Source organism: Coffea eugenioides, chromosome 6 (genome assembly GCF_003713205.1).
Source record: "Coffea eugenioides isolate CCC68of chromosome 6, Ceug_1.0, whole genome shotgun sequence".
Taxonomy (NCBI): Eukaryota; Viridiplantae; Streptophyta; class Magnoliopsida; order Gentianales; family Rubiaceae; genus Coffea; species Coffea eugenioides.
The window spans coordinates 29,798,287-29,825,000 of record NC_040040.1 but is presented as its reverse complement, the minus strand read 5'-3'; the positions used below and the strand labels follow the sequence as shown (position 1 = coordinate 29,825,000).

The 26,714-nt window shown below is 37.2% G+C and overlaps 4 protein-coding genes across 4 annotated transcripts; all 4 read left to right on the top strand.

Annotated features, from left to right (window-relative positions):
- The first annotated feature begins 1,919 nt into the window (after positions 1 to 1,919).
- On the top strand, positions 1,920 to 14,430 carry LOC113775336 (SNF1-related protein kinase catalytic subunit alpha KIN10-like). The gene is made up of 11 exons (XM_027320166.1): positions 1,920 to 2,184; positions 3,463 to 3,656; positions 5,972 to 6,156; positions 10,468 to 10,650; positions 10,726 to 10,857; positions 10,932 to 11,117; positions 12,341 to 12,430; positions 12,503 to 12,586; positions 12,987 to 13,067; positions 13,160 to 13,417; positions 14,019 to 14,430. The coding sequence occupies exons 2-11, from the start codon at positions 3,470 to 3,472 to the stop codon at positions 14,130 to 14,132; spliced, it is 1,500 nt and encodes a 499-aa protein (XP_027175967.1). The 5' UTR covers positions 1,920 to 2,184; positions 3,463 to 3,469; the 3' UTR covers positions 14,133 to 14,430.
- A 1,550-nt stretch (positions 14,431 to 15,980) lies between these two features.
- Positions 15,981 to 17,691, top strand: LOC113774032. The gene is made up of 2 exons (XM_027318611.1): positions 15,981 to 16,922; positions 17,077 to 17,691. Exons 1-2 carry the CDS (start codon positions 15,981 to 15,983, stop codon positions 17,689 to 17,691), a joined length of 1,557 nt encoding a protein of 518 aa, XP_027174412.1.
- A 1,718-nt stretch (positions 17,692 to 19,409) lies between these two features.
- On the top strand, positions 19,410 to 20,027 carry LOC113774031. The gene has a single exon (XM_027318610.1). It carries the CDS (start codon positions 19,410 to 19,412, stop codon positions 20,025 to 20,027), a length of 618 nt encoding a protein of 205 aa, XP_027174411.1.
- Positions 20,028 to 23,024: 2,997 nt separating this feature from the next.
- On the top strand, positions 23,025 to 23,375 carry LOC113774030 (protein FAR1-RELATED SEQUENCE 5-like). Its single transcript, XM_027318609.1, has one exon. It carries the CDS (start codon positions 23,025 to 23,027, stop codon positions 23,373 to 23,375), a length of 351 nt encoding a protein of 116 aa, XP_027174410.1.
- Positions 23,376 to 26,714: the final 3,339 nt, after the last annotated feature.

The following is a 26,714-nucleotide window of genomic DNA, read 5'->3' as shown; positions in this document are numbered from 1 at the left end:
TAATTTACACTTGCTACCTCTTGTATTAACTTGTTCATTTATGCATGCTTATTATTTGTTATAGCTTGATCGTCAATAACAAGTTTTTAGTTGTTCTTATTCAATGAAAATTGGTAATAATGATGGAACAACATAAATCGAGTTTAAGAAGCAGACTCATAAGAATAGAGGTACACTTAAGTGAATTAACCTTGCATTTCATGAAGAACGAAAGAGTAGATCTAGTTATTCACCATGAGAATAAGAAAAACTAAACTATTCTAAGCTACTATATCATAAGAGTGAGTTTTGATAAATTTGGAAATAAATCTCTAGTTAAATAAGAGTAGTGACAAGAGGTAAATCTATTCACTTGTATCTTTTGTGCAATAAGTGGACTCTATTTTTCTAACTCAAGTATTTAGCGACATTTCTCCATTATTATCTTGCAAGTTATTTAGTTAAAATAGTTAGTAAATATTGTTATTTCTATTACCTTTATTTGATAGATCGTCTAAATAATAGATCAAGCAAAGGATCTAGTACTTGTAATAGTTGCTCCTCTTGGGATCGACTCGATATATGCCAAAAACTACTATTTAACATGTATGCTTGCACTCAAATGAGTATATTTTGGATTAACTTGCACTTATATTGAGAACCCGTTAACTGCATTATTTATCATAATTTAAATTAACGTTAAAACCAAAAAATTCAAAAATGGAGGACTTGGGCAAATTTCATTTTAAATTAATTTTGTATTTTCAATTGGAACCTAAAGAAATTTTGAAAGGATGATTGATCACCGTTTACGAAAATAGCACAATTTTTAGGAGAATTTTTGTTGTACGTAATATCAGATTGTAGGATTTGGGGTTTATGGGTTTGGGTTTATGGTTTATGGTTTAGACTCTAGGGTTTAGTACTACAAAAATTAAAATTTTATATTTAAAATAAAAAAATGGTAGCCACTATGAATAAAAATGCTTCACCGCATGTCAAATGGGTGGCAAAGCCTTTTCAACAAATAAAAAAAATCGTTCATTTTTACTTCCTTAGCAGCAAAAAATAAAAGAAATTTAAATCAAATTTTTAATGAAGCCTCAATTGTCAATTGCGGCGACCCTTAGATTAGAAACCAACCTCAAATACATCACTTTTGTGATATTTTCTTGTAGGGACAATATATAGAGAAATTCGCCTACAAAACACCAAAATTGTGATTTTTTAAATTAAATATTATTGGTTGAAATTTGTCTCTTTCTAATGTACGCTCTGAGTACTTGTTAATACATCTAAATTACATTTAATTTATCATGTGAGTGTACAAACTCACATTTATTGTACTCCTGCATAGGAGTGCAAATGAGTTTAAATATATTGAACACCCTAGTGTTCAAGTTTATTTGATTATTTTGACGAAATTGAATTTTGTTCAAATTTGTCTTGTTTTCTTCTCGGGTCGAGATCGAACAAACTTTCATCGAATCGAACTCAAGTCAAGTTCGAGTTGCTTGAATTTTTTACACATACATTTTACTTATATGCTAATCAAGCTGAGTTCGAATTAAATTTAAAAGTTTATTAAACGCAAGTTTTTATTCAAACTTGATTTGATAAATTAGCGAATCAAATTTGAACGAGTTTTAACTCGATTCTAGTAATTGTATTTGTCTTTTAATTCTACTCTTATATTTAAATACTCTTTCGAATTTATTTACAAAAAATAAAGACGCTTAACGGGTGCCAATTAATGTCCCTTAGCCAAACTCAATAATAAATAAGTACTTTAAAGTATGGGATGCTTGAGTGTCTCACATTTTTTTTCCCACCGAATAAAGCTCTCAGGCAGTGCGAGTGTAGAATTCCAGCAACTAGAAAGCAAACACATATGGCTTTCTTGGCATGGAACATTTTCTAGTACAAGAACTACTATTACTTGTAGTATTCTATATTGCCTTGTCACCGTCTTTTCTTCACTTTATTTTTCCTTTCTCTGTCGTTTTCTCTAGCTCCGCTCATGTAATTTGTTACTATTCGCGTTGGTCTGACGTTGTACCCAAGATGAAAAGATATGCTCAATTGATTTTGTTAGCTTCTCCTGCTCATCAACAGATACATAATTGTCCCAATTCAGTTGCATCTATGCATTTCCAAGGCGTCTACAACTCCTTTCCTCTTCTCTGTTCCTGGATTTTGGACTAGGTTTGTATCAGTATGTTTAGTTGATTTGAATTCTGATGCATGCATGATTAAAGTTCTTGTTTAGTTTCTATGGGTACATGTGTCGAACTGGTGTTTTGTTTTGTGTAATTCTTTAAAGCTGGATTGAGCTAATCAGTTGTTTCTCTGTGGCTCTGCTATGCTGGCTTTGTTCTGAGACGATTCTTGCTTCTATGTTTGTGATTTTTTGAGTTTTGAGCATACAGTTCTTGAAACTTGCTTCTTTAGGATCATAATTTCTTTGAAAACGGCCACTCTGCTCTGTATTCAAAACTCATCAGTTGAAAATTTTTATTTTATTATGTGCAATTCTTTGTAATTTGAATGAACAAATCAACTACGTCTTCCCCCCTCTGCTACATTGCTTTAGTCTAATGGCTTTATTCTGAAATAATTCTCGGTTTTAGTTATGTGGTTGATTGTTTTTTGACTATACAGATTTTGAAATTTTTTTTCCGTTAAGATCATAATGTCTTTGCTCTGTTCTGTATTCTAGTCTCATGAGGTGTGATCAGTTTAAAGCCCTTATCAACTGGTTTTTTTTCGATGGGCCATTTACTAATCGTACACAGGACAGCAATCAAAAATTAAACTTGTTAGATTTAGAATTTTCAGAAGAAAGTATATATCTAACTCTTTAATTTGGAATAACAAAAAAATAAAAATAATGAATGGTGGAAAAACGCACTGTATGATATAAAAGAGAGTCTGTGATCCTCAAACAAATTGGTAGAAGCAATATGCAAGAAAAGAAAAGACAGTCTTAAAGGAGATGGCTCTAAAGGAAAACTGATAGCTGATGGAAGTAAAAGTTATTTGGTCCTTAAAACCCTTAGTTGTGTTTTAGCGCTTGCAAAATCTCTGAAGAAAAAAATGAAAATGAAAAGGGAAAAGTACAAATTCAGTGTTCCTCTCAATAATATCTGAGTGTTGTCAATTATTTTTGATCTATTCAAGTGACAAGGTGATTGAACTTACTTTTGCTGATGTTGGACTTCAATATTCAAAGTGATTGTGTCATAGCTATTCAATGTTTTCAATTAAGTATTACAATAAGGATATGTTGATGTCTATTCAGAACTTTTGAATGGTGTACATAGATCAAAGAGCATAGGGTACTTCTTCTTTTTCTTTTTCTTTTTAACATTGATAGATTTCTTGAGTGGCTATTGTGCAAAAGCATATTTAGCTGCCAGTTATGTGATTATGAATTTCTTTTCATTTTGGAAACCTTAGCAACTGAATGGTTAATTGGTGCAGCTTCAAGATGGAGGGAAAAGCAAGTAAGGAACGCAAGTCCTATAGGAGTGTTCTATCAAACTACAGGCTGGGCAAGACATTGGGTGTCGGATGCTTTGCTAAAGTCAAACTAGCTGTTCATAATTTGACAGGGATTAAAGTTGCCATAAAGATCCTTGATCGTCAAACGCTTGATGAGTTTGAAACTATGAAAGGTACATTTTAAAGTTACAAGTCTTCTGATAAATGGACCACTGCGTATGCTTCATTGTTTATCGGGTCTTTGCAAGAATCTGGTTTTATCTTGCACTTAAACAGACTTCTTGATGACATGCATGTAACAGCAGTAGAAAAGAAACAAAATCTGTTGCAGTCCATTCCTAATTGTCTAATGATGAAATTATGTTAATGAACATTAAAGTAAAAGGACTAAACATATATTGTCTGCATGTTTACCATTCTAAGTGTTCCAACTGAATTGGTTAATTTTGAATATGATAGGGAATAAAGTTTCTAAGTCACTCTCTGATAGACAGCTATTGAACCTGAAACAATAGACCAGTGGACCCTCCAAAGCATTTATACATCAGTGTCATTACGGTTATTTGTTGGACATACTGAGAGTTCTTTCTTGAGAGCAGGTTTATAACATAAATTTCTTGTATTTTAGTTCCTTTTTATTTTCTTTTTGTTGGTGAATTTTGGTGGGACAAGCAGTACAGCCTGTAACTCAGAAATAGGCCCGCCTATTTTCCCTTTATGCTTAATCATTCTATATGGAGGCACAAAGCAGGGAGCAAAATTTGTAAGATAAAGCTTTAAGGAGTTATCAGTGAATGGACCATCTTCTTCAGTAGAGTAAATTCTCAGCACGAAAAGAGTACTTAATTTTGATTTAAAATACCGAAAGTGAATCTGGTGCTGTGTATAGTAAATAATTCAGAATCTAACATCACTGTCCACCAAAATTTCATCTTTTCATATGGTCTGAATTAGACTCTAATTTAGTCCAATAAAAATATTTTATTTTTTTTTTGTATATTCACTTGCAATGTATATCTTCAAAACATTTAATGTCCTTCTAAAGTAAAGTGTTCTATATGGCAATGTTCATCAATAAGGTACCTTTGATTAGTTTGAGCCCACAACATATTAATAAGATTATTTCATAAGATTTTTCATCAGTCCAAGATTTGCAATTTTAGGTATACAGTTCACTTGCCTTAACTTCTATGCCAGCTATCTGTGTTTGATAGGCATTAAATATTCATTGCAACAATGAATACTCTAGTCATGTATGGACTTTGATTAGAAACTGTGAGCAGTAATTTGTTCTTGTACTTAAGCTCAGTCCATTTGACGAAATTCCAGTGCATTTAAACCAACATGGGTATTTGTTGTTTCAATAATATATCTTTAAGCAGAATATGTTCTTACTTAAACTTGATGATTGTGAAGTTTAGGTTGGCTTTATTGCTTATGTTCTCCATGATTATCAGAAAGCAGCAGAATTTGGGTTGTGAAATGCATGTTTAAGAACATTTAGGCGACAGAATTTGACTGGATTCACATTCTGAGTGTGTATCTAATCATCCTGACGACACAACTATTTTGAATAACCACATAAGTTTTTTCGAATAGATGCAGTCGAATGGTTTTCCAATTTTATGACAGCAAATGCGCTTTAGCCACTAGCTTTATCCTGAAGCTTTTGGGAATTTTTTTTCCTCCACTGTTCCAAGCTCACCATTGCCTCCTTAACTTGATAACCACCACAGCAAGTTTGATATGTGCCTTGTCCCTGACGAATTCCATGGTATTATTCTTGTTAATCTTTATTCATCAGTTAGCTAGATCTATCTTGAGTTTGGATTAAATATCCAAATTTGTCAACTGATTCCAGGTCTGTGACAGTGGGCGTTGGATTTAAACCAGTAGAATAAAGATGGTCTTATGTGCTCTCTGGTTGAAATGTTGTTGCATATATCATTATCTGAATTGGATATGTGAATCTGAGCTATCAATTGATCATATTCTCCTCTAACTTGTTTTCAAGTTTGTGCCTCCTACTTTTCACCAACAACCAGGAACTCCACTTGGTGAAGCTCTGCCTCTTACCTATCCCATATATCTCTTCTCTATTTTTCCATCTTGTGTTTGAAATGAACTCAAAATTTTAATGAGCAAATAAAATTCCAGAAACATGGCACTTGGAATTACTGGAAATTTTGAGATTATAAATTTCAAGTATGCTTGCATTAGAGGAAGACTGTCAAAATTTGACGGAAGTCATGGCTTTCTTGGTTCTGTCGATATGCAATTTCAGTATTTCCTGTCATTCGCAGTATGCATGACCTATGGAAAAAATTACTCAGTGTCGAACCAATATTCTGTTCAAAGCGTTTCATGCCACCAAAAAACTTGCTTCTTGATATAATTGATCTTTTGTCCTAATTTATTACTAGAAGGCTGAAGCCTTTCTAAATTTAATATTTGACCAAATAAACATCCTTTTCCTCTTCTGGTCCAGTTAGAAGAGAAGTTAATATAATGAGGCAGCTTTCACATCCTCATATTGTTCGGCTCTTTGAAGTTATAGAAACAACTTCCCACATATATGTGGTTATGGAGTATATGAATTCTGGTGAACTATTTTACTACATCACAGAGAAAGGTAGATTGAATGAGGATGAAGCCCGCCACTTCTTTCAACAGGTACGTTCAGTAGCTGTAATGGAAAATTCATCCCACTATTCATTTTCTATATGCTTATATGTTATTTTATTCAGACACGTGTTATTGACTAAACAAGCATGCACCTTGAATAGTTTAAGTTTCTGCACATCTTGGTTAGTTTGATTCAAGTAGCTTTTTTGTTTCATCTGCTTTGATATTTTATGCAGCTGACATCAAATATAAGTGGACAATCAGAAATCACTAGCTTGGTCTTTTCAACTAAAATCTTCTCATTCATTAACTTAAAGGGATGGGACAGATGACAAATGTGCCATAAAAACTGAAAAGGAGCTCCCATATATGCAAACAAAGAGAATCTTAGATTATGTAAGAATGGAAAAGGGAAACAGGAGCATCACCTGAGATGAATCAATCATTCAAGTACTTTCACAAGCCAAAACCAAGATATGATTCTTATTCATAATTAAGAGATTGAGAAGGTCGAAATTGTAACACTAATAAGATATATGAATATTTACTCCAATGAACATAAGACTATTATCTGGAAATAGAATTTGAAAAGTCATTTATCTAGGAAAGCTAGAGTTAGTAGCAGAAACATATTTAGCAGGGCAAGGCAACCTGGATAGGAGGCAGAAAATAAATGTGTAAAGGGAGTCAGATGCTGGTCCTATGCATATTCTCTACTTAGACCTTTTTTTTACCCTTTTCTCCTGAAGTTTGAAACAAAATGGTTGCAAAAGATGTCAAAGCAGATCAATGTGCAAGAGTTCAATGAAGTATGGATGAAACTCTAGTGGCTATTAATGAAATGAGGGTTTTCTTTTGGTTAGTGAAAAGTTCAACCAAAAAAATCCTCAAATTGTCAGCTTGAACTTTATGGTGGCACTAGCTGTGATTATAAAATAGCTCACCAAAAGAAGGTGTCAACTTTCTTGGGGTGAATGAACCCAGAAACATGTTGAAGCCAAAATCAATGGCCTAAAGTGGTTGGTCCCTAGTTGCTATTAATGTATTGGCTGTAGTTTACAACTTTAGTTGCAGAATTAGAGTATTTCTCAAGTGTTGAATTGGAATGTACTGGGGAGTACTAATTCTCATCTAAACACTAGTACCAATCAATATGCTTTATGGTACTGGAAGGAAAGTTGGATGGGTACTATAAGGAGCTAAGACTCCGACCTATGCAGCAGATAGTGAAAAGTTTTGGGAATAGAACTGTTTTGGGCATAGAACTGTTTTTCTTTGTTTGAAAAGTTTTGGGCATCACTTTCTTTATACCTCTTGCAATGGCTTGGGTATAGATGGTCAATAATGAAGGCTCAAACCACTTGTCTAAAACTCCTTAAGCACAAGTCTGCATAGAACCATTGTAACCATCTCCATAGAATATATGTCTGACAACGTATTACATTTCAGTTATGCTAATGGTTGAATTAAGCCACAATATCACTTGAGATTTTTCTGTCCTAGTTGACTTCTACATGTGATTAATCAACTTAAAAGTTTGACTTCTAACAGTGAACGAACCAAACAGAAGCATATCATGTAAGGGGCAGAGAAAGACTGGGATAGAAAACACTCATAGGCACTTTATTGGCATTAATGTTTGGTATGTAATTTCTCGTGCAAGTAACATAAAAGTTTGTAGTCAAACTTCTCCTTGGATGTAATTCATCTCAGAATTTGGATTCAAGAGATAACTTAAATGTGTTTCTTTCAAGTGTTATAGAAGTTACAGTTGGCCTGAAAATGGACTGATTAAGATAAATAAACATTTGAACTTCATTTGAACTCTTTTCTTCCAGGTTGAAGCATTTTTTTTTTATTTCAATTTCCAATAATACTGTCATACACTAACAAGGATTGTAGCCATACAAGTCTGAGAGAGCATATGCATGTGGAAGAGAAGAAACATCTCGCTGGTATAAAAGAATGATTGCCATTATATACGTGTAACTCATACTTCTGGCCCAAAAACATTTTGATTACTGATAACAGAGATTTTAAAGGAATTGCTTATTTTAGTTTCTCGTATTCTGGAATAAAGCTTTCTGCTTCTTTGGCCTGAAAGTATGTTTAAACAACATATCACGGACTTCACGCCAAATTGGAGACTCTGAATTTGGACTAGATAATTATTACTAAAAAGTTTCACATCAATTATTTGTGGATCCTCCTTAGCAAAAGATTCAAGTCCTTCGGCTCGAGGACAACATAGTGGAGAATCTTCACTTTAACCTCCCAAGCAAGAAAATCTTCTGGTCCTGTCAAACTCTTGCTGTAAATAATAGTTATGTTTGCCATGTAAATAATAGTTATGATGTTACATGGCAAGCAAAGCGGGCCCTGACTAGTCTAGGGTGCAGAGATGCGCTCATAGTCAAACACAAGCAAGATATAAATTGTTTTGTTGACAATTACACAGATAATTCAAAATTTCTTCAAAGAGTGCCATTCATTTGAAAGTAGTTGAAGTATGAATCTTTCTTACAGGTTGTTTGTGGGAAAGAGAGCGGTGGAGAGGCACAAGGAGGAGAACTATTATACAAAATACTGAACTGCATTATATTATATTACAGATGTGGAGTTGCTTGTATGTGGGGTTGGGGGATGGGAACCTGTGAACGCCTTGCTCACATGTTTACTTAGTATATGGTGTCACTCATACCGTAGACTTAGCTAAAACCTAATGCATTAGCCTCTGATGTTTATGAAGCTTGCAATCTATTAAATATGCTTTATCATCTTTGCAAGTTAATGCACATATAATTCCTTGTATAATAGTACGCAATGAGATTGAATGCTTGGAAAAGTAGTAGTTAGGGAACAGATACAATGGGACGTTCTTTATGTTAAAGCATCCTTCAACAGTTTAAACTTAGGATAAATTATATTGCTCAAGCTTTTTTGGATGGTTTCACACTTGGATGTGTTGGATTCTTTACTGTGGATGACTTATATGCCACAGTTCATAATACTTAATTAAAGGGTTAAAAACATAAAAGCCCCCTGTAGTATATCTATTACACATAAAAACCCCTTGTGGTTTCAAATCATACCTATCGGTACCCTATGGTTTGAAAGAAAGTGCATTTTCGACGGAAATCGTTAAAGGAAACGGAGGTCAGTGAAAAGACATAAATGCCCTAACAATATAAGCGAAAAATTGGTGAAGGAATTAGTGCCCTCGCGAAAAATTGATAATTGCCCTCGCGGTTCTTATCAAAGTAGGAAGAAATCCATGTTAGTATGAGTGCCAGCTCCAGTCTTCCTCATGGGGGTAAAAGGAAAGTCATGAGGAATAAATCAAAACACATTGGCGGAACTCCTTTTTTCATGCCGAAGTTAAGCTGGCTGGCTCGACCATGGGGAGAAGAAGGGAAGTAATGAATTTCCTTCCTTGCTTGTCTGGTAGTTGAATGGAGAGCGAGAGAGAGATAAGGCATGCAGCCAGGGAAGCGGATGATAGACCTGCAGAGGCGATCACTTTGATTCAGTATCTCAGATGTTGAGGGCGGCTTAATGAAAGGCTGCGGGCTCCGCCGGGGCCTACTCGCTCGAATCGCCCGGGATTCCGTTTTTTTTTTATGGATCGAGGAGAGGTATTCACTTCGAGGGTTCAATGCAGCTAGAGAGCTGCTGCACCAGAGCTTCTATGGCTGCATGTCCATTTATGGCTATCTAGTCCCAGGGAATGGAAGGTGAGAAGCATCATTTTAATCCCGATTGCCAGGTACAGTTTCATCTCTATCATCCGAATCCCCAGCTCCATCTCTAGTAACCGAGAGAGAGAGAGAGAGGCAATTATCAGCCAAATTCCCGATTGTTATAGCAATCAAACTCCGACAGCGACAGGGAAAGCCTGCAGATTTTCCTCCTCGATCTTAAGGAGGCAAGAGCTTGAGCAATTCTTCGGTCAAAGAAGCTGGGTTGCTGCAAAATGCCGAAGAAGCTGATTGGCTTGAAGTTTTAATAAGTTGTCAAGGGCACAAGAGGTATATCAGCTCAAACTTTGAGTTAAAAAACCATTTTCCGAAGCAACCACGCTCCTTTTCAGTGCGTGGTTGATAATCGCGTTTACTTTAACGATTTCCGTCGAAAATGCATTTTCTTTCAAACCATGGGGTATCGATAGGTATGATTTGAAACCACAAGGAGTTTTTATGTGTAATAGCTATAGCACAGGGGGCTTTTATGTTTTTAACCCTTAATTAAATAAGAAAATGTTTCAACTTTAATTCTTTGGATGTAATCTAATATGCTTTCTAGATTTTGTTTAAGAGATAAATGAGGTTGTCTGTACTAATCAGATAAAGTTTAAAGTAGATAATCTCAGGTATTGAGTATTGCCACCATCACATGGTGGTTCATCGGGACCTCAAGCCAGAAAACCTACTGTTGGATTCTAAACGCAATGTCAAAATTGCTGACTTTGGACTTGGGAATATAATGCGTGATGGCCATTTCCTCAAAACAAGCTGTGGGAGCCCAAATTATGCTGCTCCAGAGGTTGGGTCTACATTCTTAATTGGTTACAACTATATAATGTTGTGCACAATGACAATTGCATTGTTCTGAACTCAGGTTGTGGGTAATCGACTTTATGCTGGTCCTGAAGCTGATGTATGGAGTTGTGGAGTTATCTTATATGCTCTAATCTGCGGAAGGCTTCCTTTTGATGATGATAACCTTCCTGGATTATATGCAAAAATAAGGGTAGGTTAGATAATTGAAATTCTTTTCCTAAATGTTCACTTTTCACTCAGCAGTCTTGGTTCTTTTGCTGCTAGAATGGTAGTTACACAGTCTCAAATCACATGTCAAGGGGTGCAAATGACTTGATTGCAAGGATTTTTGAGGTCAACCCTGTGGACCGCATATCCATTCCTGAAATACGCCAGCATCCATGGTTTCAGCAACACATCCCGCGGTATATATCAAATGCAACAATTGAGTCATTATATGATACAACAAAGGTGATATGAGCAGTCTCTCGATCACAAAGTAGTCCAATTTTTGGTAGATTGCATGTCTGCCATTGTTATAATTTTAGTTTTTTAATTGGCAATACTGCAATAGCAACTTATTATAGGAGGAAAACATGAAGGATATTTGCCTTAGAAATGAGGAACATTTTGAAACATAATGAGTTAGTTTCTTTCAGGCTTAGATCTCATCATTGGATTCATGCTATTATTTATCCATCATATTCTACAACCTGGTAATGCAGTTGCATTGATAGGATTAGTAAGGTGCTTAACTTTATTTTGTTTCTCTTTTGTTGTTTTTGTTAAAAGCCAGTGTTTAAAAGTAAAAGGTAATTATTTGTCAGATAGGATTGGTGTCATAATTAATAAGAATCACATTACCTGTCTCAATAATGATTTCCTTCTTATGCAAGGGCATGCATGTTAAACTTTGTCTCTGTCACTGACACTGTCACAATAATTTACCTATGTGATTTCTCTAACCAATGCTTATGCGCACAAGAAACATTAATCAGTGCCCCGGAATTTTGAGTATTTTTCTCCAACTGCTTGTTATATGTTTGGTACCAACTATTTTATTTCCTGCATATTTCCAGTAGCACTTGTCTTAACTATAATACCCTTTGGTTTTCCCTAACAGGACTTCAAAATTTTCTTCCCAGAATATAAATACACTGGACATTGAAATGTTTTTCTAAAATATATATTTCCAAAAGCTCTGATAAAAACAGAATCATGTTCCTTAATTCAACTTTAGGTCAACTTGAAGGTTTCTTTTTCTTCTTGAAGTATATTATGAAGCCATAGTCCCATATATATGGAATCGCACCTTACATTAATTATGTAAACAATGAAGTGCTTGACTTGAATATCATTCCATATTTGGTGTTGTGGATTATGCTTAACAGCCATTTCTGAAGGACTTATCTTCTTTACATGAATATTACACGCAATCCCAAGCGTAATTGACTTAAATTATTTCACAAATGGTGATAAGTCCAATAACTTTATTACACTTGCATGCTCAAATATTCTATTCATTTTTCTTGGTCTATTTTAAACATTGTTAGGATTAAATCTTAAATTATTATGCATTTGTATGGTGAATTTTGTATTGCAACAAGTTTCTGCTCTCTAATTATTGCATGTACTTGGTGATGTCTGATCAACAATTTCCAGCAATTAACCAAGTTTTCTGTTGACTTTGACAGGTAGATGAGGAAGTTGTTAGAGAAATGGTTAACATGGGCTTTGATATTTGTGAAGTGATTGGGTCTGTTCTCAATCATCTGCAAAATGAGGTGTTAAAGCTTTATCAATTACAATCTGAATTCTCAATTTGATTGGTCGTCTGACATGCTGTAAAATTTCAGATCACAGTCACATATTATCTGCTGTTGCATCGTCAGTTTCAAGGTCGCTTTAGTTATGGTAGAAGCGAGCTTCGGGAATCTTCCGTAAGTTGATTCTTTCCTCAATCCCATCTGCACCAAAGGAGGGGAAGAGAAAAAAGCAACCTAATTGAAAAAAAATTATTTTGTTATGTAGATGAAAACCATTTTCTTATGATTTTTCAGTGGAAGTTGTGATAGGAATATTTATATAAATGGCCTGGGAAGGTGGGGTGGGAAGGTAAAGCTGGAAAATGAAGGTAGACTAGAGCACCACTTTGTCTTTGATAATTGACAGATTCCTTGTAATTCCTGTATAAAGTTCTATTTGACTAGCAAAATTGTCCAAGGCCAAATATTTTCTGACAGTAACAACAGATCCTTGAGACAAAACTACATAGAAAACCATATCATGCACTAGTAAATTACTTAGCAAAGACTTTCAGTTGAAGTAATTTTGTTGTAGTCGCAGGAGTTGTTCGACCACACTCGAATTTTCTTGAGGTCTGTTTCTGCTCTTGAACAGAAGTGGACACTTGGGTTTAAGGTAACATTGATCAATCATGCCAACATAATTTTAGTTGTGATAACGGATATTCTTCTCTGAATTTAAACATTGCTGGTTTCATTTATGTCCAGTCTCAGGCATCTCCGCATCAAACTATGATGGATGTTTTAAAAGTTTTTCATAGCATAAATGTGCAGTGGAAGCGAATAGGACCTTATAACATGAAATGTCTATGGAACCCTCCATCTTCCAAAGCTTTAAATGGAAAATTTGTTGATCAGTTCCCCCAAATACCTCAAACAAAGCCTGTCGATGGCAAAACAGAGCCAAGTACAGCTGCTAATGGGATGGGCATTAGAAAGCATGATGTTGTTAAGTTTGAATTGCAGGTGAGAAACAGTTTTTGGTTTTCTACTTATGTTCTTGAACTTGAGAAATGGAAGATCATGAGAAAATGTTGTTACCATTTGGTTATAAGTTTACTGCATAATCCACAAGGCAGCATGGTACAGCATGTTGTACTTGACTACAATAGCCACTTTATGTTCAAACAAAAGTGGCTCTGATAAGCAGTTTTTCTTGATTTTGAGTCAAAGTTGATTAGGGCCTTCTAATTAGTCTGAACTTGTGTGATCTTTGATCAGCGTCAGGCACTAATTGTACCAGTCGTTGAGTTTATGTGCTTGCTTGTTGAGGTAAAGCTATTCCTTCTAATGGATGAATTAAACAATAAGAATAATGCAGTGTGTAAGAAGAAAAGCATCATTATGCACTAACAAGAAAGATGAGATTTCCTTGTTTTCATATTTAGCCAGTAGCTGGTTTACTCGTTTTTGATACTTGAGGAACTAGCAATGTTCAGTAATCACTCAGCTAAAGCATAGAAACTGTGCAATAAATTGCAACGTTCTTCAGGACTTGTCTGTAACATATTTTTCTTTTGCATGAGATCATATAATTTCATGAATTAACATTCCTTTTTCCCTACAGCTTTACCGAGGTAGCACAGAGTTGTACGTTGTGGATTTGCAATGGTTGAACGGGCCACCATTTCTCTTCCTTGAAATCTGTGCATCGTTTCTTTTTGCTGTTGGAGTAATGTAGCCTGCTGGATGCAGAGTGCAGAATGATTTACAGCTCCCTGAGAAGCTTTTGGCAGTCTGCTGTCTTCTTTGCTGAAGAATTTAACCTATACAGGTGGACTGATAGGTTAATTCATAACCTCTTGCTGTTTCATGAGGGTACATCTTATATTGGTGCTACCTTTGGATGTTTTAGCATGATGATTATACAATAACTAGTGACTTCTACAGATGAGAAATCTTAACGTGTATTTGACGAGTGCTATGGTCATTGCTCAACATTTCACGTATACAGAAATTTGTCTTTGATTTATTCGAAATTTTTGCCTCTTATATGTGGGACTTTGTTACTTTCCTTTGTTTCTGGTTCAAGATTCTGTTCAGTTTGGAGAGCTTCCATGCATACAACAGCCTATATGCTTAATTGCTTATGCAAAGATTAGACAAGTGATGAAAAGGTCCTATGTCGATGGCAATAGTTGATAAGGAACCATAGATTTTTGTTTTCTAAGACCTCTAACAGGATGAAATTCTGTTTAGTCATTGTGTGCCTGAATCAAGGACAAAACCTTGCATGGAGAGACATCTCTTGGTTATTAACCAAGTTCCCCCTTCCAGCTTCCACTTCTTGAGAAAAATAGAGGTGTCATGACTCGTTAAAGTTATTTTTAGCAAGATTTGATGAGACAATGCCTCTGTACCTCCCTCGCTTCTCCAGAGCTTCAAGGGGCAGCCCTAACTAAAAGGGGAAAAGTTTCCAATTGCAATCCGAACAGCATAACGTGAGTATTACCATTACAAAGGGCAATCCCTTGATCGAGAAAGTTTGTCATCCAAGTATGTAACCTTGTCCATGTCATGAAGCAGAACTTAAGCTACAGGAAATGTGAAGGCGTGGTTCCAGAAGAGAAGACGTGGAATGAAGTGAAGAGGAGCTACGGAAGGCGTAGAAGTGAAGTCAAGCTTTCACTGGGAAAACAACTCAGAGAACGTGACGTGACTGCAACAGTGTAACAAATTCTAACATCAGCAGGACACGTGGACCAATAGGATTGTAGCAATAGGAAGTTAGTTATCAGTCGTTGGCTTTATATAGGAGCTTTTTGTATGGTTAAGGGCAGAGAATATTCAGAATTCAGTGTATTGATTTGAGAGATTTTCCTCTCATTCTTTACTTTCCTTTTCTCTAGTTTTCCTGCATTTCTGTTCATCTTCTTCACTGTAACCACCAATTCTATATCTGAGCTTATTTCCTAATACAATCTTATTCACAATTCACTCAAGTTAGCTTTACTTCTGTTATTATTCCATTGCTTCAACCTTAAGCTGCTAGAGTTAGTTGCCCTCTGGTTTGATACCATTACAGTGGTATCAGAGTCACCTACGAGCCATTGGGATGACTAAATCACAGGAAGACATCAGGAAGGACCTTACTGACTTGGGGAGTGTTATGAGAACCTTTGCCAATAAGAGTGATGGACTGGAACAGGCAGTGAGGGCCATAGAACATCGACAGGAAGGTACCGATAAAGCTATTAAAAGTCTGGACCAAAAGTATGAAGGGATGATGAATATGATGGCTCAGATCATGGCCAAATTGAATGACAAGGGAAAGGAGGTAGAAGGGGGTAGTTCTGGGAATGATCCAAGGATGGACACAACCACAAATAAGGCTGAGAGGATGGGGGGAAAATGGGGAGCCAGGTTACCAAAGATGGATTTCCCTTCATTTGATGGAGATAACCCCAGAGAATGGGTCAGGAGGGCAAACAAGTATTTCCAGATCCACGGAGTAGAAAAGGGGATGAAATCAGACATTGCTTAGCTCTATTTCAAGGAGAAGGCAGATATCTGGTTCCATGAGAGGGGAATGGTTCCATGGAAGGAGCTTGCAGTAGCAGTGTGCGAGAGGTTTGGAGAAGGAGATCCAGAAGAGGCCATAGAAGAGTTTAACAAGCTGATGCAGACTGGAAGTGTAGCTGAGTACCTGGAGAGGTTTGAGCAGCTGAAATCCATGGTAATGATATCCCTTCCTGGACAACCTGATTCTTATTATAAATCATGTTTTCTCAGTGGCTTGAAGGAGGAAATAGTGAGTATGGTTAGGATGACAAAACCCCTTACCTTAGCAGACACCATTGAAGCTGCTAAACTGCAGGAGAAGAACCTGGAAGCCATTAGGAAAACACAGGGGACGTTGATGCAAAAATACTCTTCCTCATCCACTAACCCACCTGTTAACAAACAGAACTTCCCCCCACATACTAAAATGAAGTGGCCTAACTTCCAACATAAGAGGCTGGAACCCATTCCCAATAAAAATATTAGAATAGGAGCTCATACAACAGATCATTTCAAAAGGATCACTCCATCTGAACTTAGCTACAGGAGGGAAAAAGGGTTGTGTTTTAAGTGTGATGAACCATATACCTTGGGACATGTTTGCAAACAAGCTCACATGAATTATATACTGGTGGATGAGTCTGTGGGTATAGGGGGGACTCAAGAGGAACAAGGGAACGATGCAGAAGAATTCTGTGACTGTCCTGAGGAGGAGTTGAGTAATGAAAACATAGAAGTGTCTATCCATGCATTGGCAGGGGGAACTGAACATAAGACTCTTAAACTGAATGGTAGACTAGCAGGGAGAGAGATCATAATACTGGTAGACAGTGGCAGTACTCACTGTTTTGTTGATGAAAAGTTGGCAGAGACCTTACAACTACATGCCATTGGGACACCCTTGATTGTCAAGGTTGCCAATGGAGAAAAATTGGAATCTAGACAGTTGCATGGGACTTTGCGGTGGGAAGTACAGGGGTATAAATTCGAACATCAGTTCAATACATTAAAACTGGGGAGCTGTCACATGGTTTTGGGAGTAGATTGTCTAGCCAGGTATAGCCCTATTGAGTTTGATTTCAGACAACTCTCCATGAGGACAACTCTCCATGAGGTTTCTGCAGGGGAGGCAACCAGTGGAGTTGAAGGGGGAAGTTAGTGAGCTAAAACTTAGGGCCATCAAGGGAAGTAAATTAGCCAAATGGAAGAGAAAACAAGCATATGGGATAACTGCCCAGCTATATGTAGTAGAGGAGGAAGGTGAGGACCCTGAAGTGATACCAGCAGAAATGAAAGATTTACTAGGCAGATTTGAAGGAGTATTTGCTGAGCCACAAGGCATGCCTCCAATTAGGAGCCATGACCACAGTATTCCATTGAAGGAAGGAGCTGCCCCATTCCAGATTAGGCCATACAGATGCCTCTACGTACAAAAATCAGAGATAGAGAGGTTGGTGAAGGAGATGCTACAAATGGGAATTATACAACCTAGCAATAGCCTTTTTGCATCCCCAGTGCAGCTAGTTAAGAAGAAGGATGGTAGCTGGAGGTTTTGTGTGGACTATAGACAGCTTAATGAGCTTACACTAAAGCACAAATTCCCTATGCCACTGATAGATGAACTGATTGATGAACTACATGGATCCAGATATTTCACCGAAATCGACTTGAGGGCTGGTTACGATCAAATCAGAGTTAAGATAGAGGATAGACACAAGACAGCCTTCAGGACTCACTAAGGACTATATGAGTTCAAGGTCATGCCCTTTGGCCTGACCAATGCTCCGGCAACATTCCAGAACCTCATGAATCACATTTTCAGGGATCAGTTGAGGAAATATGTCTTGGTTTTCTTTGATGACATATTGATCTACAGCTTCTCCTTGGAAGTACACATCCAGTAGGTAGCAAAAGTGCTGAACATACTGAAGGAGCAACAGTTGTATGCCAAAAGAAGTAAATATTCCTTTGCACAGACAGAGGTGGAGTACCTTGGCCATATTATCTTAGAAAAAGGAGTAATGGCAGATCCTAAGAAGGTGGAGAGTATGATGAACTAGCCCAAGCCAGTCTCTGTTAAAGAACTTAAAGGGTTCTTTGGCTTAACAGGGTATTACAGGAAGTTTGTGAAGGGGTATGGAACGATTGCAAAACCTCTCACCATATTACTGAAGAAGGAGGGATTTCACTGGAGTGCAGAAGCAGATGAGGCTTTTCAAAAACTCAAGTTAGCAATGTGCAGCACCCCTGTGCTGGCCTTACCTGATTTCACTAAGCCTTTTGAAATGGAGACTGATGCTTGCTATGGAGGTATTGGAGCAGTGTTAATGCAGGACAGGAGGCCAATAGCATTCTTAAGCCAGAATTTGGGACCCAAAAATTTGGGAATGTCCATTTATGAGAAGGAATTTCTAGCCTTGGTAACTGCTATCAGAAATGGAGGCACTACCTGGAGGGGAATCACTTCATCATTAGGACTGATCATCAGAGCTTTAAGTACCTCCTAGACCAGAGAGTCACCACAACACTTCAGCAGAAATGGCTCACCAAGCTATTAGGACTGAGCTATGAAATCCAATACAGGAAGGGGAAAGAGAATGTGGCTGCAGATGCTCTATCCAGAAGAGCAAGCAAGGAGGAAGGAGACTGTACTGAATTGACTTGTGTTGTTCCAGAATGGATGAAGAAAGTCATAGAGAGTTATCAAGGGGATGAAGAGGTACAGAATCTGATCAGGCAGCTGTTACTCACACCTGGTAGTCCACCAGACTACTCTTTATCAGGATGAAGTGCTCAAGTACAAAGGCAGGATAGTAGTTGGCACAGCAGGAGAAGTAAGAAGGAAAGATCATTGCTACACTACATGAGTCCCAGCTAGGAGGACACTCGGGAGTACAAGCCAGCTATCTCAGGGCCAGGCATGTATAGGGACATCAGGAGTATTGTGCTGCAATGTGATACATGTAGAAAGTGCAAGGATGAGCACACAGCCTATCCAGGACTCCTACAGCCACTCCCTATTCCCCAATACTCTTGGAGCCATGTCACCATGGACTTCATTGAGGGGCTACCCACATCTGAGAAGAAGGACACAATTATGGTAGTAGTAGACAGATTCACCAAGTCAGCTCACTTTATCAGCTTATCACACCCCTTTGATGCACCAACAGTGGCTAGGTTATTCCTAGATCAAGTCTGTAAACTACATGGATTGCCTCTCAGCATGCTTTCTGATAGAGACAAGGTATTCACTAGCCAATTGTGGACTGAGATGTTCACTCTGCTGGGGTCTAAATTGGACCTAACCACTGCATACCACCCTTAAACAGATGGCCAATCTGAGAGGGTGAATCAAGTGCTGGAGATGTACCTGAGGTGTATGACTCACCTAGAGCCTAAGAGCTGGCTCTCTCTCGCGGAATGGTGGTGTAACACCACCTACCACACTGGCATTCAAATGAGTCCATTTGAAGCTCTATATGGAATACCCCCTCCCCAACTGGCACTAGGACCTTACACTCATCCCAAGGTGGCCACTGTAGAAGACCATTTGAAAGACAGGCAGAAACTGGATGAGCTACTTAAAAGGAATCTACAGGAGGCTCAAGACAGAATGAAACTGTATGCTGACCAAAAGAGGAGTGCGAGAACCTTCAGTGTAGGAGACTGGGTGTACTTGAAGTTGCAGCCTCACAGACAGACTACTGTGGAGCTCAGGGGAAACACCAAGTTGTCTGCCAAATATTTTGGACCTTATCAAGTGATACAGAAGATAAGGAAGATAGCATACAAGCTTAAGCTGCCTGAAGGATCCAAAATACATCATGTCTTCCATGTGTCCTTGTTAAAGAAGAAGGTGGGAAACAATACAACTCCTGTACTCCAGCTGCCAAATGTGGACGAAAAGGGACATCTTAGAGTTGAACCAATGGCTGTACTAGATCGAAGAATTGTCAAGAAGAAGAATGTTGCAGCTGTGCCATGGCTCATTCACTGGTGGGATACTACACCAGCTGAAGCTATGTGGGAAGATGCTGAACGAATTGAAAGGGAATTCCCTGAGTTTGAATCTTGAGGACAAGATTGTATAAGAAGGGGCAATTGTCATGAAGCAGAACTTAAGCTACAGGAAATGTGAAGGCGTGGTTCTAGAAGAGAACGTGGAATGAAGTGAAGAGGAGCTACGGAAGGCGTGGAAGTCAAGTCACGCTTTCACTGGGAAAACAACTCAAAGAACGTGATTGCAACGGTGTAACAAATTCTGACATCAGCAGGACACGTGGACCAATAGGATTGTAGCAATAGGAAGTTAGTTATCAGTCATTGGCTTTATATAGGAGCTTTTTGTATGGTTAAGGGCAGAGAATATTCAGAATTCAGTGTATTGATTTGAAAGATTTTCCTCTCATTCTTTACTTTCCTTTTCTCTAGTTTTCCTGCATTTCTGTTCATCTCTTCACTGTAACCACCAATTCTATATCTGAACTTATTTCTTAATACAATCTTATTCACAATTCATTCAAGTTAGCTTTACTTCTGTTATTATTTCATTGCTTTAACCTTAAGCTGCTAGAGTTAGTTGCCCTCTAGTTCGATACCATACAGTCCACTTTACAGATTTCACATAATTAATGTTTGTGCTAAAATTTTTCTTAAACTCGCAAGCAAACAAGTTAATTATGAAAGATCGTGGACATGAGTGACCTTCCAAATGATTACACTAATTAACAAACTGCTGCAGATGAAACGTTTGTATACTTGCATAAACTATACAATGATTAACATTCTGTATCAATGAATCTATACAATAAAATACTAGTCATTGCTTCCGCGCAATGCACGGGTGAATGATACCTATGTAAGGTCTTTGGGTTGGTTTGGTTTTAGCGTTTTAATTCGATGTATCCTTGAGTTGTTGTATATTTTATGTTTTATTTTGGTGAAATTCATATCAGAAATTAAATGATGAAAATTATTTTACATGGTGTTAAACTCGCTATTTACTTTAAAAAATATTATGAAGTGTTTGTTGTTTTGAACATTTAAAACATTTATCATTCATTAAAATTGAGATTTGTTGTAGTAGATAATTACTCCTTCCATTTTCTTTTGCTAGATTGGTGGAAGGGGCAGGATGGCGAGGGACACAAAGAGGAAGGAGAGGAAAGGGTAGGAAAAAATAAAAATGGCAAAAGGAAAGATAGCGGGAATCGGGGAGGGAAGAAAGCGGCAAGTGGGAGTTGGTGGAGGAAGAAGTAGGTGGGGCAGAGGAGAGAGGGGCAGAGGCTTAGGTTGGGGGGTTTTTGAAAAAATATTTCAAAAATGCTTAAAACATATAAATTTAAAGTAAACAAATACTTTAAAACTACGTGTCGAGACTAAAAAATATTAGTATTAATTTGCACAAATTACATACTTTGGGATACGGGGCAGGAGCGGTCGTCAGGCCGACCGCTCCTGAACGGTCCTCTCACAAGCAAAAACATGAGGAGAAAAATGATCCACGTCAAGAAGGCTTAAGAAGGGGCAAAAACGACGCCGTTCCAAATTAAAAAATTTGGGCTTCCAAACGGAATCAGACGGAGCAAACGGTAGAGTTGAAATTTTGAAAAGCAAATTGAAATTTTGAATTAGCCGCACAAAACGAAATTGAGGGAAGAGGCTTGGCGTACTCCGTCTGAAGATAGGGAGCTCAGTTTTCTTTTTTCAGAAACCTCGTATCTCAGTTTTCTTTCTTAGAAAACTGTAGCACAAAATTCACAGAGCTGAAGGAAGAGGCTTGGCGTGCTCCGTCTGAAGATAGGGAGTTGACAGAAAACTCTTATCTTAGTTTTCTTTTCTCAGAAAACTCGACACAATTTCCGTCCGAGAGTGTTACCGAGAAACTGAGAAGAGACTTTGGTGACTGGGTCAGCAAATGTTGTATCCATTTTAAATGCTTACAAGGCTTGCAGGAAGGTAGAAGCAAACAGAGGAAATTCAACATGTCATAAAACACCAGATTCTGTCCTTCAACTTAATAGCAGAAGCAGCTGCACTCTCTGAATTTGGTGAAATGTAGAGTGTATTAGCAGACGAAGGTAACGTGACTGAACCATATAACTAACTGTGGCCAATTATTTGTCATCCAAATGCACATCTGTTAAATGAAAGATGAAATTAGATTCACTGAAGACATCATATGAAGATGATAGAAGAATAGTAAAATTGTACCGTATCTGTGTGTGTGTGTGTGAGCATTTAGCTTTTCAGTGATGAACTATAATGGGATAGTAGTCATCGGAAGACCCAGGGGTATGTATTGAAATCAAGCGGAATTAGTGAAAGATGAGAGAAATAAAGTCACATTTAACAAGTGAACGAATGTACATCCTGTTGTAAATTAGTTACAGGTTATAGGTACTGTATTACAATTGATATGAATCATTGTGCATCTAATAGTTGGTCCATACTCATGACACAATCTTAGTTTGCCCTTCTCTCCTGACCATGCAGTGTGTATATAATGGAGGTGCAGAATTAAATGAGGTAAAACAGAGGAAAAGACCGACCTATGTGAATAATAAATGGGTGTACCTGGTGTTGTAAGTAAATTACATGATGTAATAAATATATTACAATGAGTAGAAAATGCTTATTTGGCCCTCAAAATATAGAAATAGTAAAAAATACGGAGTTGGCTTAGGCGGTTGTCATTGACGAATGACATAAGGTCCAGTGAACAAAGTACCTAGAACCTAAATATAATCATCCGAGTGGATGTACATACAGTTAAAATATACTTACAACATGTGACCAACACATTACAATATGTATAACTTATTGTACACGGAGTTGTATTTGTACATACATAATATCGTTGTCTTAGAGTATAATAGGATTTGGTGTACGAGTATTTGTACAATATTAATCATATCGATGAACGTAATAATAGGATTTGGTATACGAATAATGTGTGTAACATAACACATTATGAATGGTAATATACATTTATGTTGTCGTTTATGTACATACCATTCATGAACTGCTGCAAATTAAGGTGTTTGATGCATAATTAGTAGGAGCAGAAGTAATGGATTGTAACAAATTGGTAGAAGATAGGACCCCTAAATTAGAAATGGAGTTCAATAGTGAAGAGGATGCGCACAAGTTTTACAACAACTATGCCTTTAAAACGGATTTTAATGTATGCAAAGACTATCTAAATAAAGACAAAGACGGTGTGACGACGTCTAGGAGATATAGTTACTGCAAGGAAGGTGTAAAACGCAAGTACGAAGGTGATGTGATGCCAAAAAGGACACGAGCGCCGACGAAAACAGGGTGTGGAACTAAAATGGTTATTGTGTTGCTTAGAGAGATAATGAAGTACCGTGTACATGACCTTATCTTAGAACATAACCATGAGTTGCACATTGCTTAATGTTCGCACATGATGCCATTACAAAGAAAAGTGAGTGAGGCTCAAGGATTCCAAGTTGAAACAAGCGAGGATGCTGGGATTTCATTGAAACAGAGCCATGAGCTTATGGGAAAGGAGGCAGGTGGGATGAAAAATGTGGGATATACTCGGGAAGACCTGAAACGATATCTTCTTACTCGATGGGAAAGGAGTTTGAAATATAGAGAAGCAGGTAGCATGCTGAATTATTTTCAAGAGCAAACACTCTAGAATCCATCCTTTTTTCATGCCGTACAGCTGAATTGTGAAGGGCAGATAACTAATATCTTTTGGCCTGATGTAGGAATGTTAATTGATTACAACTTTTTTGGAGACGTAGTCACATTCGACACAACCTACAAAATAAATAAAGAATACCTCCCACTTGGAGTGTTTGTGGGTTTTAACCAACATAGGCGAATTGTGATATTCGGTGCTGCCCTTATGTGTGATGAGACTATAGATTCTTTCAAATAGGTATTTGGTACATTTCTAGAAGTAATGTGCGGAAAGCGTCCAAATACCATATTAACCGATCAAGATCACGCCATGGCAGCCGCTCTTTCAGTTGTCATGCCAGAAACATTTCACGATCTATGTACGTTTCACATAAGGCGTAATTTTATGAAACATCTTGGCAATCATTACAAGAAAAATAGTGATATTCCATACATGTTTGGTGCCTGCATGTATGAGTTTGAAGAAGTGGAACAGTTCAATAGGGTGTGGGAGGCGATGGTGAAAAAATACAATCTTGAAAATAATAAATGGCTTTTCGAGTTGTATCGAATTCGTGATGAGTGGGCAAGGTGTATGATGAAAGAAAGATAGACCGCGGGAATGCAAAGCACCCAATTTAGCGAAAGCCTAAATGTAGCAATTAAAAATCATTTGAAACTGGATCATGATCTTGTGCAGTTCTTTAGACATTTCAATCGAGTGATTGATGATAAGAGACATAATGAACTCATCGCAGATTATGAAATGAGGCAAAAGCTCCCTATGGTTGGGTTGAGACAAACACCTGTGCTTGTACATGCAGCAGAGACGTATTCACCCATCGTATTTGTTGCATTCCAAAATGAATATGGCGAGTCAACAGCTATGGTTATATTGAGACAACAAGATGCAGGGATGTTTGTAGAGTTTGCGGTCATGAGATATGATGGAGGATGTGAAAGAATAGTGGTATTCAATCGGAATGATCTAAGTGTACATTGTAGTTGCAAAAAATACGAGAATGAAGGAATTTTGTGTGGACACTCATTGAAGGTGTTTGATACCGTAGGCATAAAGACAATTCCTTTTGAATACGTTAAGAGACGATGGACAAGAAGAGCTCGAGCTGGAGACTGTTTTGATCGGTAAGGACGGGAAATTATAGCTGATCCAAAAGCAATCATTTCAACTAGTTATCGGGAGCTCGCTCCAGCCATGATTAAGGTCGCAACTCGAACAGCAATGTCGGAGGACACCAGTAAAATAGCAATCACTGTCACATCCGATTTGGCAAAGAGAGTTGAACTCTTCCTCTCAGAAAGCGAAGAGCAACCTTTGCAAAATCAAAAAAATCTGAATGTCGAGAAATAGGATAAAATTGAAATTGTAAATGAAATGAGGGAGGCAGTAGTCGCAAGAGGCATTAAAAAATGAGGTGGTGGGAAGAAAATTAGAATGATGCGAAGTTGGGTTGATAAATTTGACAGAGTAAAAAGAAAATCTAGACTGTCAAGGACTACACAGACTACGGTATGGATCAAATTTTGGTACTAGGGGAACATTTATGCTAAAACTAAGTTATCGTTATACTATTAACTAAAGTTTAGGTACCATTAATTATGAAATAATATTATTGCCGTGTCAATACTGTAGGTCTCAGAATCGGAGCCGACATCTGTTTCATTTGAGGAATACATGTTTATGGGATGCTGTTCATCTACTGATTCTGTTTCGATTAGTATAAAATGGACATGACTGTTGCTTTTATTTAGATGTTTCTAACAGCATAAATAGTTACATTGATGTTACATTGTGTGACAATGTTGTTATGGCCGTCATCCCTTCTGATATACCTATTTTATTTGTCTTATACAATGAATTGGCCCATACGAAACTCGTAGACCCATTCAATGAGTCAGACAGTGAATGGCCCTCCAAACGCTGTTGCTCCTGATATCGATGAAAGTGAAACGGTATGCATATATTTAGTAGTTAAAATAAAGACCTTCTTATTCGTGTAGTAGAACTATCTTTTTTTCTTTAATTGTAATTGTGGGCACCCGAACGTTGTCAAATCATGCAAATTATGTAGTTAACGTCTGTTCGCTTTAATAACATATTATTTTTTATTATGCGAACCTCCACCGTTTGACTAATCAGGGGCCTCCTGCAAGTGTCCCTACAGAATGGATGCATCCCAAATTATCTATTTTTTTCAACCATAACGCCGTCAGAGATATTTTAATGGTCTGATATATCATTTTTGTTATAATGTCTAGTCTAATTTAACGTTATAAGTGAGCAATATAGGCACTGGTAATGATTTGTGGACAGCCAATTACTTATACTACGTAATGTAAGAGGAGCGTGCGGCAATTTCAACACACTGTGATGTTGATGCATATCATGTATTTGCACCATCACCGCAGGTGACAAACTTTTATCATTAAAGCACATGTTTATGTAATATTGTTAATTGGAGACTTGGATATCGTATATCATTAATTGTATGTTTCATTAATAATATTTGCTGATTTGCCATCGTTTCGCATTTCAGGGAGGAAATAACACTCAGGGATTGCAACTACGCGTTGATGTGGCCTCTCCCGAGAATGAGATTGATGAATGATGTGTAACTATACTTTTTGAACGAGACATTAAGTGGCTGTTCCAACCTGAAAATTCTGCATATGTATGTTACAAGCAATTAATAATCTGTTACAACTTATTGACGAGGTTGTACAGGCACCATTGATGTACGAGGATCTTTGTATTACAAGGATGAGTATTACGGATAGTATCACAAGCTTATATCAGTAGGTATTACTCCTTCAGTATAGAAATGAAGTTACAATTGATGGCTCGGCTTGGTTCCCATTGACCACATAATAAGTAACAGTTTCGTAGAAGAACATGATATTTCGTTGGAACTAATTTGAAAATAGGGTAACTAATATTTAAAATACAACAAATTTTGATTACGCGATGTACATTTTGAGTTACAACCAGTTATGTATATTTTACAAATCATTACAACTAATGAATTTGCAATTGACAGTTTTTCGGATATCTAGTTAAAACTAGTGATATTATAATTAGAAA

What these genes read in the sequence shown, in the direction of transcription:
- LOC113775336 (XM_027320166.1), top strand. Translation starts at nt 3,470, where the DNA reads ATGGAGGGAAAAGCAAGTAAGGAACGCAAGTCCTATAGGAGTGTTCTA. An exon ending in GATTATATGCAAAAATAAGG is followed by an intron (nt 10,858 to 10,931) that starts GTAGGTTAGATA and finishes TTTTGCTGCTAG; the next exon opens with AATGGTAGTTACACAGTCTC. An exon ending in TCAATCATCTGCAAAATGAG is followed by an intron (nt 12,431 to 12,502) that starts GTGTTAAAGCTT and finishes GTAAAATTTCAG; the next exon opens with ATCACAGTCACATATTATCT.
- LOC113774030 (XM_027318609.1), top strand. Translation starts at nt 23,025, where the DNA reads ATGGATTGTAACAAATTGGTAGAAGATAGGACCCCTAAATTAGAAATG.
- LOC113774032 (XM_027318611.1), top strand. Translation starts at nt 15,981, where the DNA reads ATGGTTCCATGGAAGGAGCTTGCAGTAGCAGTGTGCGAGAGGTTTGGA. An exon ending in ATGGGACTTTGCGGTGGGAA is followed by an intron (nt 16,923 to 17,076) that starts GTACAGGGGTAT and finishes AGGTTTCTGCAG; the next exon opens with GGGAGGCAACCAGTGGAGTT.
- LOC113774031 (XM_027318610.1), top strand. Translation starts at nt 19,410, where the DNA reads ATGAGTCCATTTGAAGCTCTATATGGAATACCCCCTCCCCAACTGGCA.